This window comes from Larus michahellis, chromosome 1, assembly GCF_964199755.1.
Source record: "Larus michahellis chromosome 1, bLarMic1.1, whole genome shotgun sequence".
In the NCBI taxonomy this organism is placed as follows: domain Eukaryota; kingdom Metazoa; phylum Chordata; class Aves; order Charadriiformes; family Laridae; genus Larus; species Larus michahellis.
In genome coordinates, this window is record NC_133896.1 from 124,751,639 (window position 1) to 124,766,192 (window position 14,554).

General features: G+C 42.1%; 1 protein-coding gene across 5 annotated transcripts in view; it reads right to left on the reverse strand.

The window, feature by feature from the left end:
• The window catches only part of DSCAM (DS cell adhesion molecule), a 466,019-nt gene extending 451,808 nt beyond the window's left edge, over positions 1-14,211 (reverse strand). For 4 of the 5 annotated variants that reach the window (XM_074602331.1, XM_074602353.1, XM_074602364.1 and 1 more), the window contains exon 1: positions 14,147-14,211. In XM_074602331.1, the coding sequence (XP_074458432.1) occupies positions 14,147-14,198 (52 nt within the window). In that variant the 5' untranslated portion in view covers positions 14,199-14,211. Of the gene's footprint in view, positions 1-10,379; positions 10,838-14,146 lie in introns of those variants that run through there. The other variant, XM_074602342.1, reaches the window with a different exon arrangement.
• Between the last annotated feature and the right edge of the window lie 343 nt (positions 14,212-14,554).

The window sequence follows — 14,554 nt, forward strand, 5'->3', positions numbered from 1 at the left end:
GAGACTGCAGCGTAGTCAGAGATCGTCTGGAACACACGACAACCACCACCATCTCCCCACACCCATCCCTAAATCTCTATTCTCTTCCTGCCCTCTGAGAGGGCAGCAGTCCTGAGCCAAATGGCAGCATCTCCTGCTGGTATCAGAAGTGCAGCTCCCCATATCTTCCACTTTCTAACCCTATAAGAGTACAAGCTCTGTGCTGTGTCATAATGCCTTCATTTTTCACTTGCTAGCTATTTAATACATGCTACTTATTTAAAATAAAATTCTCTGAGCACAAAGCCAAAAGCCTTAGGAAATGCCACAGCTAAGATGCTTTACCAACCGTAACCACCTACTCCAATTATTCCAATGTGTGTCCACACCAGGGACTGAAAGCAGCAGGGACGATGTGGGAAGAAAAGTAACTGCGTTACATAGTGAGCAAACAAGGCTGTTATCTTTGAAATAGCCCAGACAGAAACACAATGTACTGATCCAAAGAGTTCTCAAAACTTCTTGAAATTAAGTAGCAGTCGGACAACCATTCTTTAGCAGTGGAAAATGTTTTAAATTCATTAGCTCCTTTTGTAATTACTGAAAATCAGCATTCTTCTCTTCTATAGAAATGCATTTTGAGATGTGGTAGGAATACTGTAATTGCTTTTATCCACCAGGAACTAACTTTTGAACGTAATAAATATGCACTGAACTGCTGTAGCTATAGCATCTTCAGACAGGCATTTCTTTTCCTCTGCATTACCTTCACGTGTGCCACCAGTTAAGACATTCAAAAAGGCCTCTAGCTCTGTCACTAGTGAAACAAACACAGCTTGAGCACATGTAGCACTTTAACAGGACAGTCACATGTCTCTGAAGTCACACTGCTCCTTCTCAAGCATAAACACACCAGCTAAAGGCAAAAAACAGTAAAGAAAGGAAGGAGTTTGGACAGGTACTCTAGACCAGGATACAAAAGCTAAAACCTACGCCTCCCTTTCTTCCACGGGGAAGAAGGAAAAATAAAAATAAATAAAAAAAATCTCCATATTCCCTACTCCAGGCTGTGTTCCCACCATATCTGTACGGTCTTCCTCAGGACTTGCTAAGCAAGCAGCTCTGCAATTTGTTGTAGAGGCAAAGAGCTGCTCTCTGGTGCGTTGGAGACATCCTCCTCCACCCAGCAGTGCTCTCAGGAGACCGCATCCAGAGAGGACCCCAGGAGCAAGGCTGGGGGTCCAGGTGCACATGCTGAGCAAGCCCCATTGCACCAAACCTGCCAGGTCTAGCTCCCAAACAGCAAATCATGGCTTCCCTGAAAGCCTGGCAGCTCAGCCTCTTTTTCTGAGGATTAATTATCTCCCTCCTGCCCAATGAAAGGAGCTCAGCTCCTTCCTTCTTCACGCAAACAAGGGACTCACGCATCCTACCCTACAGCCACGCTGACATTCATAGGATTGCTTTCTGTCCTTTATCCCCCTCACTCCCCAAAATCCATTTGTCGCCTCAGGTAAAAAGCTTTTAGGGACAGGAGAAATACTTTTGCTACCAAAATAAATATAAATAACTGTAAGAATAAGGTGGAGAGAGAGGTGGGGTTGTAGGCCTCAAATTAAGCCTGTATCACAGATGAAATAGCATGAACAGACACAAATGAAAGAAAAATCTGAATACAGGCAAGCGAAGGACAAGGGCAGTTGTGAATCTGAGCTCCCCGTCACAAGGCACAGCAGGATCCATGCTTCCTCCCTGGCACAGACCAGCAGCCAAGATGGAGTCACAGGGACCAGCGCCGGGGAGTCCTAAAGCCACACGCTGCTTTGTTCCCCGCCCACGGCTCGTGTGCACAAGGGAACAGGCTCAACCTTGCCTTCCCCACTGCAAATGGAAGCTGAGACTTCAGAGCCTCCCGCCATAAGCTGTCCAGCTCAGACGTGGCCTTCAGAGACTGTCCTCCTGCTGTCCCACAGGGCTTCCTGCTCTTTGAGTGCCCTTCCTCTTCTTATCATACTTTGCAATGCTGTCTGGATACCGATGTCATTTCAAGCTCACCCTGTTTCCTCCCCCACTAAAAATCCTCTTCATACCCCCTTCCCTCCCTCTCCCCTAAGCATCCATTTTGTATTTTTTAAAATCTATATTTATAAAATGCTGAGAACAAAAAGCTCCAGTCACTGTTGACACAACAAAAAAAACATGGCAAGCATCACCCATCACTCAAGTCCCTTAGCGAGATGAACCTTACTGTCTGTGCTTCTCCTCTTTTCCCCCACAATAATAAAAATCTGGTTTCTAGAACCCCTACACCCCATTGAGGGGTGTGGAACCCCACAGGGCTGTGGAAAAAGCTGTCATGGTGGAAGAGAAACCTTCAGGTCACACAACAAAACTAGGAAGAAAGGCACAAAGGAAAGCTTCCTAAATGTACACAGATAAAAGCATGAATGAGTATAATGCAAATTATTACTCTAGACATTTGGGAATCATTTTACCATGCCAAAAAACCTCTATATTAAAGTCTACAGACATATCTAGACAACTCATACTTCAATGACAGTCTCCCAAATTACCTTTTTCACATCACAACATAACAAATGCCTTGCTTTATGATTTACAACTGCAGTTGCAACCCAAACTATGGTCGACCTGTCTAGAAATAACACATGAACTGGTGTTTAAACTGTCCCACAGAAAAGCCACCTAATGTGAGGAAAAGACTCATCTGGAGAACGTGCAGCACATGCAGGACCTTCTGGGTGATGAACCATAGAAGGCCTTTCTGTTTAAACTGAGGTCCATCTAAAGCCTGGTTTGCTTGAATGACATCTTTTCCACTAAGATTCCATTCCAGGGACATCAGAATCTACTTTCCATAACAAAAAGAACTTCATCAAGGACTTCCTCTTTCCTTAGTTCAAGCAAGAAGTGGTCTAACAGCATGTCACATGCTCACCTTTTAGTTTTCAAGAGACTGACTCTATGTATTCACAATATTTTCCTGATCAAAATTCCAAACAACAACCTTCCCACAGAAACCCCCAAATGCTTCAGAAGGTAATACTGTAAATCAAAACAAAAACAACAACAAAAAAATCCAAACAAAAAAACCCAACACACAATGATTTCTGATAGAAAAATCATGCAAGAGAATTTCGCAAGAGCCAGAGCTTACGTTTTATGCATTACTTTTCCACGGTCTGGAAAAAAGCAATCCAGTAGCATTTCGGTGCACTCAAATCCTACCGTGTGATTTGTGCAGTCCAGTACACACTGTAACAACAATATATGGGTTTCTCCAAGTCGGCACATTTCAGTATCCCAGATAGCCTTCTCTGTCAGCTTGAACAAGAATCATATGTCAAAGACTAAACATTTGGTGTTTGAACTTCATACTAACTACTAAACCACTAGGAAACTGTAGTGAACAACAACATATTATCATGCAGATGCTTCTAAAGAACAGAACTGAAAACAAACATTCCCATCAAGTCCCTTAATTTGGAGGCACCTATAAACTGGGACCATAGAGGGCTGCCACTCAGGAATTCTGAGACAAAAACACCCTTAGCATGCAGGCTTAGCATAATCCACTCATTTGCAAAACGACATGGGAGGATTTCACGCCAACAGGTATTTATATAGACAGAGAAACCCTACAATCTTGTCTATAGAATCATTGTGAGTAGATTATGTAGATAGGCAACTATTTGCAGCTACAGTGCATCGTAATTATATTCTAGTTGTATTGAAAGATCTCTGGTCCTTTCAAGAATCATGTTTCTGGTACTCCTAAAACATTGGAGGGCTCCACAAAATTTACTCAAAAAAAATACTTTAGATGACAGAAAGTTACTAAGAATAATTTTTAGCCTAAATCTTAAGCCACAAATCTTCTGCATGGGATTACTGTGTAATTAATTGAAAGAAAAGAGCATCAGTGCACTTGGACAGCAAAGCAAGTGCTACATTTTCCATACACAGTAGCTTTTAAACAATTACAAGCTATATAGATTCACATATATGTGAGTGTATAAATATATATATATGTATTTTAAAATCTCTGAAGGAACTGTTATCCCTGACATACTAGATTAAGAGCCACACAAGCCACGTGTGGTCTTCAGCTCACACGGTGGTGTGCACGTAGAGGCTTTGAATGTTAAGCAGGCAAAAAATTTCTCAGGTGGCCCTTGTACGTGTCTTTATCTGCCACATCAATATGTACTAGGGTGCTATTTTCAGACGTGCTCTCGGGCTGCCCCGTGGCCCATGCTCCTGTGCTCGTGCAGGGTTTGTCCTTCTGGAAGCTTCGGCAGAGGCACATCAGCGATTCAGCTCGGGTCGCCAGGCTGCTCTCTCCCTCAATTACTAGGAAGCTCCAGGGAGGCTGGTGTTTAGTATGGAGGTGACTCTCTTTCTCAAAGCCTTTGCATTTAAAAATGGCTTTCTATAAATAGGATTGCTGGCTCACTCTTAAATCTTACTCCCTGCCTTCTAAGTAAAAATAGCTTAAATAGGGATGCTGGGAAGACTTGTTAATCTCTGTCATCCTGTCTGTCCATCCTTTTGCCTGCCTTTCTTTCTTTCCTCAGTATGTATCATAACATTTGTTGCCCACTCCATTATGAAAGGTATATATTGATATACTGTAGTTTCTCATTTTCTGATGAGTAATTCAGTGCCCTAATGGAAAAAAAATACTTATGAGGTAATAAGAATTTATTAGTGAATGGCAGTATAAAAAGAAAAGCAATGGCAAGAAAAGCCCACCGCGCTAACAAGTACCTGAGGAATCTGTGGCTTGTTCTTAAAGAGGTTCTCTTCAGTACTCTAAAATATTGTGCAGTGAAAGGCTCTTATGAAATACCTCTCATTCATTTTATTTTTGAAAATGCCAATTGTTTGACAGAATGCTTTTAAGAGACAGGGAGGCGAAGACTGAGAAAACAGGGTTTCTTCTGAAGGATAACATAATTTGAAATCTTAATTTCATTGATCTCATAGCAGGTTAAAGGAAAAGGAAGTGCTGATCAAAAAGGATTGTGAAATACCTCATACGATATTGTGAAACAAGTAATTTCAACTGCATACGCCTACACACTCACCTTGACATAATTAAGTATTCTGATCTACAGACCCGTATTGCTTAAATGGATTTTTTTAGTACTTTCAGAGTTTCAATATCTCAAAAGAAATAACATTTAAAAAAAAAATATGAAATAATCATACCTTAGAATAATTAAGTTTAATATAATGTTTTTTCTGCCCTTCTCCAGCTTTTAAAGTGAAAGCTGGAATTAGTGTCTTTCCCACTGGAAATCTGAGAGAGTCCTAGACTGGGAGACTGATAAATGGCATGCTCCAATTAAAATCAAAGGCTAAATGAGTGGTATATTCAAACAGGCCTTGATCCTACCCACATCTTAACTTGTTAACTAGAGTAAGCTTTAAGGGGAAAGGAAAGAGCTCCATCTATTTTGTTCCTCAATCCACTACCCTGACACCCTGCTCCCCCAAAGATTGCTTTTTTTATCACGTCAATGTTTATTAAATTGGTAAAGGAGCTTATTTCCCCACCCCAAACCACCCCCACACCTGAGAGAGGAGCATATTTGTTAAGACACTCATCCAGGTGAAGACAGAAAAAGTCGAGGTCCAACCTGAGCCCAGTTGCTCCTGTGACAGAGCCTTGCATAGCTCATGAGCTGGAGGAACTTTCTGGATGAGCTACACAAAAGCTCACAATATTTTCCCAAATGATTCAATTTATCGGTATATTCCATGAAAACAGTTTACTCAAGAACAAAAAAAATTAAAACCAACTTCTTAACTTTTCCAGACACAGCAGCGGTGAAGAGATGCCACTGAAATCACAGCACAGAGCTGCAAGCTATTTAACAGGGTTTGTGGGTTTGCTTTTACCGCTCATGACAAATCAACTTCACTTTAAACCGCTACCAAAAACACCTTCATTGTCACACACGTCTGCTGTTCAGCGCTACAGAAAGACGATGCGGCGTCCACCAGTTAAAAAGTTTAGTGACCCACGGATAGGAAAACGGGGACAAAATGCCTCCCTTCGGGCACCGTCTGTTCCCACGGCTTTGCAGAAGCGTTGCCAGAGGCGTGTGGTTTGCTGCCCACTAGTGTCGTGTGCCACCGGCTCCCCGCCGCCGCGCAGGCAGCGGCACAGCACGCTGCCCACTCCCGAGTGACAAAACCCCAGCGGGTGAAAAAACCCCAAAACCTGGGGATCCACGCACCCCGAGCTGAGGAGAAACACTTATTTTGAAATGGAAATAGGTATTTCTGACGTACTCTGACTGCCTCGCTAAAACAGGTTTTTTCCTCTGTTTGGCATTTGGTGATTAATTAATAGCTATTCATAGCTTGAGTCACACCAGATTAAAAACACCATCAGCTGTACCGTGCCATCCACAAACTCATACCAAGCTGAATGCTTTCTGCACATGCATTAAACTTTCTAAGGTAAGGATTTCGTTACACAATTCCAGACAGGCTATGCACATATTACAGCATGTTTCTACAAAGGGAGCCGTTTGCTCTTTTCCTCGAACGTTTCATCCCCAACACTGAGAGTCACCATTTTCTTTGGAGAGTGTCATTAGTACCACCGTCACTGTCACTACTCACGCTCCAGCCTAACCCCTGCTCTCAGTTCAGTATGCTCCTTCTCAGTCTTCTAACATGCTGCTAAAACCCATGTTGATAGATATGGGGTGCAGGGAAAGGAATCAAACAGGAAATCATTTTAATAGAAATTTATTTTTAGTGTCATTTGTACTGTACTGGGTGCCTCCTGATGCTCCATTGATTTCAGCAGAACATCTATGGACAACAGGCACATAAGAAATGCAGCCAGAGAGAAGCAAATGGGTTCAGTATACCTATCCCAGGGATTAAACGATACCAAAAGGTACTCATTGCTGAAAACGGCATCCTAATTCTGAAGTAACTTTATCACGGTAATTACAATACAGAGTCAGGATTTTGAAGGAGGCCATCCTCCCCGCGCAGTCTACCCTACCTTTTCCTTCCTCCTCTCTCTCTAACTAGTGAAATGCCCCCTTTGCTGATTACAACCAAGCTACAGAAGACATTCGCTGGCAAATTTACATGCTTGCTTCTGGAATACTTAGGTATAGTAACATGGAAGGCAGTGCAGATATAGTAACCCTAAAGGTAACTGGAAGTATTGCTCAGGATTGTAACTGCATGACTCAGGCTTTCAAAGTGGCGAATTCAGCTGCATAGCTCTCACTGGTGTCTATATCGTCCCACGCACTTACTGAGGCTGCAATGCATTTATGGTTCATAGTTACCTGCATTTTTAAGAAACTCACAGCAATGAGAGTTTAAAGCCTTTACAAAGTCTGGAAACTTCAACCAGGTATTTAGGAAGGTTTTGTTTCAGGCATCAGAAATACTAATTGGATGTAACAGCATGTCAGTATTTTATTGTCCCCAGAAGGAAGCTATTTCACAAACATAAAGCCTACCCAGCGACACTGCTCATATCCAATTTGACAAAATGTATTTGTGCTGAGTGACTGTAGGGAAATACGGGGGCCAACCTTGCTATTGTTATTCAGATGGTTTCCATTATCTTCAACAGAAATTTTAGCCTAAGACGACAACTACAGGATTTAACCCATAATGTGCAGGTTTATTTTTTAAGCTATTTCTCCCCTCCAAAAGAAAAAAAAAACACCCACAACACACAAAATCCCCCAAAACAACAACAAAAAAGGAACATAAACATGAGCCATCTCATACATTTTAAAGTTAAAATTAGAATGAGATGTAACAATTTAAAAACACTCATACGTGTGCTTGTGCTTTAAGTAAATACAGTATGGTTCTATAAGTGATTCAGAAAAGGCAATGGCAGAAGCCAAACAACCTTCAACAACCTTCCCCACACCCCCCAGATATAGTCATAAAAGAATACTGCCTCTCGCACAATGGAGCTCAGCTATAGTTATAGATAGAATAATAAAAATAAATGTATACGTGACATATCTATTTATATATGCAGTCATTTCTTTCAGAGAGATACATATTTGATACGACACTGCCTTAAAATCTGAAGTCCTTTATAAATATTATTCTCTGACTCTTGACTCTGATAAGATAGTCCAAATAAGTGTTACTAATAAACAAAACCAAGTTGTTCAGTCTTAACACGAAGGTAGGTGCCATTTTCAAAAATTTCCTTTAAAAAGATACTAAATGCATATGCATTTTGACATCAAGTATGATGTCAAAACCAAAAATACTTCTTAAGTTGCAAAGAATCATTGAACCACCCATTGCCTATTTCTATAATGCTTTCATCTTAAAATATTATCAGACAAAAACATTTTATTTTAGTAGTCCGGATTCACAAATGTTGCTGTGTGGCAGTATAGAATCTATGCAGATGTGTCTGTCATTTATATGTTACCCTATTAAAACTAGAAAAATATTTGTGATACAAATTCATGCTTGTGCTACAAAAACACGCGGATACTGAAAGTGAAATTGCTACTGATTTCATAGATCCATGAATAAATGAAAGTGATTTTCATAGTATTTCAACCTCATAAAGCAAAAATTACTCTGTTCTTCAAAAACACCTGGAAGGGGGACTAAGTAGCTTAGAACATAAAATTTATAGCATCAGTACAGTAGACCAAAATAGATGCTGCTTCTTTTTTCAAGAGGTATAAGATTTCTGGACAGAAACAGAGTTCTTTCCTACACAAATCCAGTTTTAAATGAATAGCACCAGTAAGAGCATATACTTTCAGGCTGACTTTGTCTGTCTTATTAACAGCAAGTCTCTCCCTGCAAGGTGTCTGGCTGAAGAGGACAGAGAGAAAGGCACAGTGCTGCCTGTCAAAAATAAATAAATAAATAAATAAATTAAAAAATATATAATTTCTTAATGTTAGAACTTGTTGCAGTTGTCTTACTACTAGAAGAAATGCAAAATTTTGAAGTTTACAGTTTGGGGTTTTTCAATAACTTTCCGTTCTCTGGCACTGAGAAGGTGAAAACACTTTAAGATAGCACTAAACACACACTTAAGATTCATCTCCTAATTTATGATCTATCTGGCTATTCGCACTGGACTGGCCATGCCTGTCAATGTATTTTCTCATCCAGCGTATACTTAAGTAGATGTGAAGGCACCCTCATCCAGCATTCATTCCTCACCCTCTGTTAGGTGTTCAATTATTTGTATCTTCCACGAAAATCTTACACTTTGCCCTGTGCTTCTCTCACATCCATTCAATATGGGAAACACTGCCCTATTATATCTGCTTTGCCTATTTTGAGAATCGTGCATTTAATGTTTCTTATTTAGCTGTCCAGATGTAACGCATTACAAGCAATGCTATGTTGTCAGATCTAAGGAGGAGGCAAGGTAATAGAATAGCTAGAATCCCAAACTACAGCAGAATTTGCTTTCTGTCCTTGAAACTGCAATGCTAATATTCATTTTAATAAAAGTTATATAATTTAACCATATTTTCACATATGACATGGTTTTCAATCACATATATCTAGGTGTTCCAAAATACCTCCATTCACTATTAAAAAAAAATCCAGAAACTACAATAAATGTTTGTCAATCAGAGAGTTTGCAGAATGGAGAGAGAAAAAAAAAAAAAAAAAAAAAAAACAGAGAACGGGTTTACCCTTATTCTACCTTCACTCTAATTTCCCTTTCCTAACTTTATAATTGACTGAAAGAGTCTTCAACATTTTCAGATGATGTAATGCTTATCCGTGCATATTTTTACATAAATGAGTGAGAAAAAAAAAATACAGAGCAGGTACCTTTACAGCGAAATGATGAAAGGGAAGTAGTTTCAAAATATTACTTCTTAAACATATATTAAAAAAAAAAAAAAAAAGAATTGTTAGGTGAAAGCACGGTGAAAAAAAAGGTGAAAAAAAAAACAAAAACCAACGTTAAGAGGCAGCAATATCTCCCTGCAAACGCTCAGGATGAAAGCCCTTCAAATTATCCCCGTGTACTCAGGCGGATTTGCACGGCACTTCGCAAAATTCTATACTTTTCCAGCTAAGAGAGAAAGAAAAAGCCCCTCTCCCCCTGTCTCCCTGGGCACCGTCTTATTCCGAGCGAGGCAGGCAGACGGTAACGCGGCTGGGTTACGGGCTGTCACTTTGCTAGGTAAGCTAGTTTAAATGATTACAGAGCAATTTCGCCCTTCTCCTCCTCACGGCTGCCGACCGCCAGCGCGACGCTTTAAACACAAAAGGCACAACCGCGACCCCGCTCCCCTTCCCGGCCGGCTGGGAGGGATGGGAAGAAGGGAAAGAAGGGATGGGAGCCCCGAGGTGGGGGGCCCGGCAGCGCTCACCATGGGAGATGCTGTGGAGCAAGGCGACGGCCAACATCCACATGCCCCCGCCGCTCCCCCGCTCGCCGCTCCGGGCTCGCCCTCGCCCGCCGCGCCCACGGCCGGGCCGGAGCTGCCAGGCAGCGCGCAGCGGGTCCGGCCGCCGCCGCCTCCCGCCCTCCCTCGGCTGCCGGCGGTGGCCGCTCGGTGGGAGCCTGCGGGGCCGCTCGTCCGCCCAGCGAGCGCTCAGCCCCGCCTGCAGCCCCGCGGCTCCGCCGACACTCGCCGCCCGGCTCTCGGGCGGGGGAAGAGGCAGCCGGCGGCGGGGGCGGGAGGCGGGTGCGCGGCGGCGGCGCCCAGGTGCGTCCTCGGCTCGGGGAGGCGCCCGCAGGTCGGCGGGGGCAGGGCCACAGGTGACAAAATCCTCCGGCGCAAGCACAGGAGCATCCCCGGCGGCGGCCAGCCCCGAGCCGCCGCCAGCCGCGGCTCCTCACACACCTCCCTGCGGCCCGGCGGCGGGCGGGAGGGCGGGCGGGCACATCTTCCCTCTCCTGCCGCTCGGATGGCAGCGATCCCGCTGCCCACCTCCCCTGCCTCCCGGCGCGGCGGAGGGCAGCCTCGACCCCAGCCCTCCGCAGCCCCGGAGCACCGCCGAGTCTCCGCGGTGGGGAAAAAAAAAACCCGAGACCAATAGAAGAAGGCAGCAGAATATCCTGCCGCTCAATAGTTGGCTGAACTGCGTCCGTTTGGCATCAGCTGAGTTGTATATGACTAATGTGTTGACAAGTCGTGCGGGGGGACTGGAGGAGGGGGCCCTTCTGGAAGGTCACAGCCCAGACAGGCGAGCGCATCAAATAATTGACAAAGATTCTGTGCAAAACTGAAAGAAAAAAAAATGTGTATATCTACATTTCCCAGTGCTTACACAGCTCCAGATATTATTTGGCCTTTCATGTGTTTCTCTTTCTGTGGCAACACAATTTTTCCCCCTGTAGCGAAAGAGTAAATTACAGTCTCTCAAACTAAAACCAATTTCTGCATCTATTCTTTCTTCACATCTATGATGCGAAGGTTGGACTAAAAAGGAAAAGAAAAGAAAAAAGGAAAAATTATTAAATGAAGACAGCTAAAAAAAGAAATCAATATTGTGAAATGCATAACAGCATTAGGGCAACTCTGAATTTAAGCTGTAAGATGAAAAGCAAACACAACAAAGCAATAAGGAATCTCAACCTGCAGAATCCCCAGCGTGTTACCAAACAGGATCACTCCTCATTTGGGGGTCTTCACAGGACAATTTTTTTTTTTTTTAAGTTGCTTTATAGGACCAGACATTGCTATGCTGCCGACGCTCAGTCTCATGCACTGTAATGACACCCGAGAAAGGATGTCCCCCAAAAAGACATTGGGATGAACATGTGCAGAAAGCTCAGCAACACATCTGGACAGGGAAGAATATCTGTCTGGAGATGTTTCTAAAGCTGTACAGAATGGACCAAAATGCACTCCCAAAGCATTGTATAAGGCCCCTCATTCTAATTCTTGAGAAAACCAGAGTCGCATCTGAAGCACAGTGAAACCCACCATGCAAGGGCTTAGTTCCCTGCATCCTATTTCTGCTGGGATATCAGCCAGGAGAGACTGAAGCCCTGAAGGGAAAGTAGGAGAGGTGAGACCAATATTGGGCAGGGACTAGCTGCTCATGGTTGCCCTTAAGAAAAAGATGTGGGTAACCAGGGAAGCTGTTTCAGTGGAAAATAGCATCTGATGCTATTAAAGAAAAATTAAAGAGAGAAGTACAAATGTCTTGAGGGAGGAAAAAAAAAAAGCAAGAAAGAAGTCTGCTTCTATTGGGAGTGAAGTTCTGTTAAAAAATGACAATACTTTAATCTCTTTGTTTAGAAGAGAGCTAGCGACTAGTAGAAATGCGTAAGTATTCATTTGAGAGCATTTTGGAGAAGTTCATGACAGATTTGTTTAGGCAGCTCTTTCAGAATTACTTTGTTTCCCATTTTGTAGCCCAAAACCTGTTTGGGGCTTAAGAGATACGATGCTATACCACATAGAATAAATATACCATCTTCTCATACCTTTCTACCACCTTTACTCATCTACATAACTCTGGCAGCCCTTGACAAATTTCCATTTTATTTAAAGCAGTCTCAAGCAAGTTTCTGTATGTTTCAGTTTATTTAAAACAACAACAGCAGCTGCAGACTAAAAGAGTTTAAGTCTTTCATTTGTTCTTCTGTGGCACCGAAAGGCAAGGGACCAGCTTTCAGCGGGTATAGAACCTTTTTTAGCAACAGCCAACCAACTAGGCAGTGTAATCACAGTCCTGAGCTAGGTTCAAGGAAGAGAGGGGAAGGCAGGACACAATTTTGCATGAAAGCAGGGTTCAGCAGTTTTGCTGCTCAGGGAAGAACTTGACTGAAACCTAAATTAAACAATCTGTCGAACTGGAGAAACAAGACTATATGATAACTTCCACACAGAGTACAGGAAATCAGTCAGAATGCTACTTTTCAAGTCTGAAAAATCAAGCATGACCAGGCTTCAACTGCAATCAAGGCTAGTTAAGGTCATCAACCAAGAAGAACCCCCTTTTATGCTTTTTTGTTTGTTTTATTAAAATAGAATGTTCTAGATTAAGTGTCTGGAAATTATTTAATTCTTCCTAAAACAAATCCAATCATTTTCCAGTAAGGTATCTCAATTAGAGTTAGCATATAATTATATCTTCTCTGGAGAAAACAAATCCTATGCAACTATTACTGTAACTGTGATTAAAGGTCAAAAATCTTAAACCAGGCTTAAATTAACTTCTTGAACTGGGTTTAAATCTTGTACTTGTTGATCATCCTTGCTTCCTGCAGCTACCACACAAACTCTGAGGAAAAAGTCTTGAAGTTAACAGAGATACAGCAACAGTACATATCAGCTGATAATCACAGTAAATGTATCTCAGATGCTTAGCATTTCAGATTACATTGTACTGCAGGAAGCACAAGGAGAAGACTTCTGTATTAGGACCTCACTGAAACCCCAATGCTTTTGAGCCATCTGATTCCAACGGAACATCCAGACCATCAATATACTTTCCTCACAGTTCTGGACACACACATTCGAGTTGTCCCCTGAGCCATCAGCATCAAGTATGTACAGAAATACTACTAGCATGATCAGTCAGACAACAATCCATGACAACAATCCAAACATTTCCACGTGTGCTCAACTAAAAGCTATTGGCTCTCATGGAAAGGGTTAAATGGCAAGGTCTGCAAACCAATTTTGCAATTTGTACACATCATATTTTCATACTAAGTGAGCAGGCACACAAGAAATTACCACATCAGACCAATACATCCAATAAAAGATGGATGCAAAGTGCCTTTGTGAAAATTAAGTAGGTTGCAGCGATTCAACTGGCTGAATATTTCACATTCCCGTATTGGAAGATGATGTATCTGGTCTATAACTTCTGTAACCAGTCTTGCAGGAAAATTCTTTTTACAAAGAAAAAGATAAAATGGCCTGTCTACAATAAGTCTGCATTGATTTGGGCTTTAAAAAACAAAGGAACCTTCCAAGGAGAGACTGGGCTGGGAGCAGCAGCAGTAATTGGTTCCATTCAGATCATGGATGGTTTCATAGGCTTTGGGCTTTAGGGAACTCAGTCAAATATCTGCCATTGAAGCATTCAACTATTCAAACAGAGCCCTTCATTGTCATTCAGGATGCAAAAATCTCATTTGCAATTTCAGCTTTGAAAATGGTTTTAAAAGTACCTGAGGGAAGAAAGAATGGGAGGGAAGCAGAGAGGAAGTGAAGAGAAAGCATGGTGAGAGAGGAAGTTCTCAAGTCAGAAGACCTGGGGAGAAAAATAATAAAAAAATGAACATGCATGAAAGCAGAATCTAAATGACTGATCAGCCCAGTTTCTGGAAGAGATGATACCTCGGCGCAGTCATCCCCCAATTTCTAAATCACTCTCTGTCTCCTCATTATTGACCTCTTTCCCTGACTAGTCTTCTTGACTATGTTCTTTCAGCCTAGTTATTTGAAAGAAAAATATTGGTTATTAGTTTGTAGACTAGGTAAAGATAACTGCTAGGGGCTATCAACTAAGTAAACTAACTTCAGTTGTGAATTTAGTTATGATTTTCATTTTAATAAGATTTAACAATGTTTTCCGT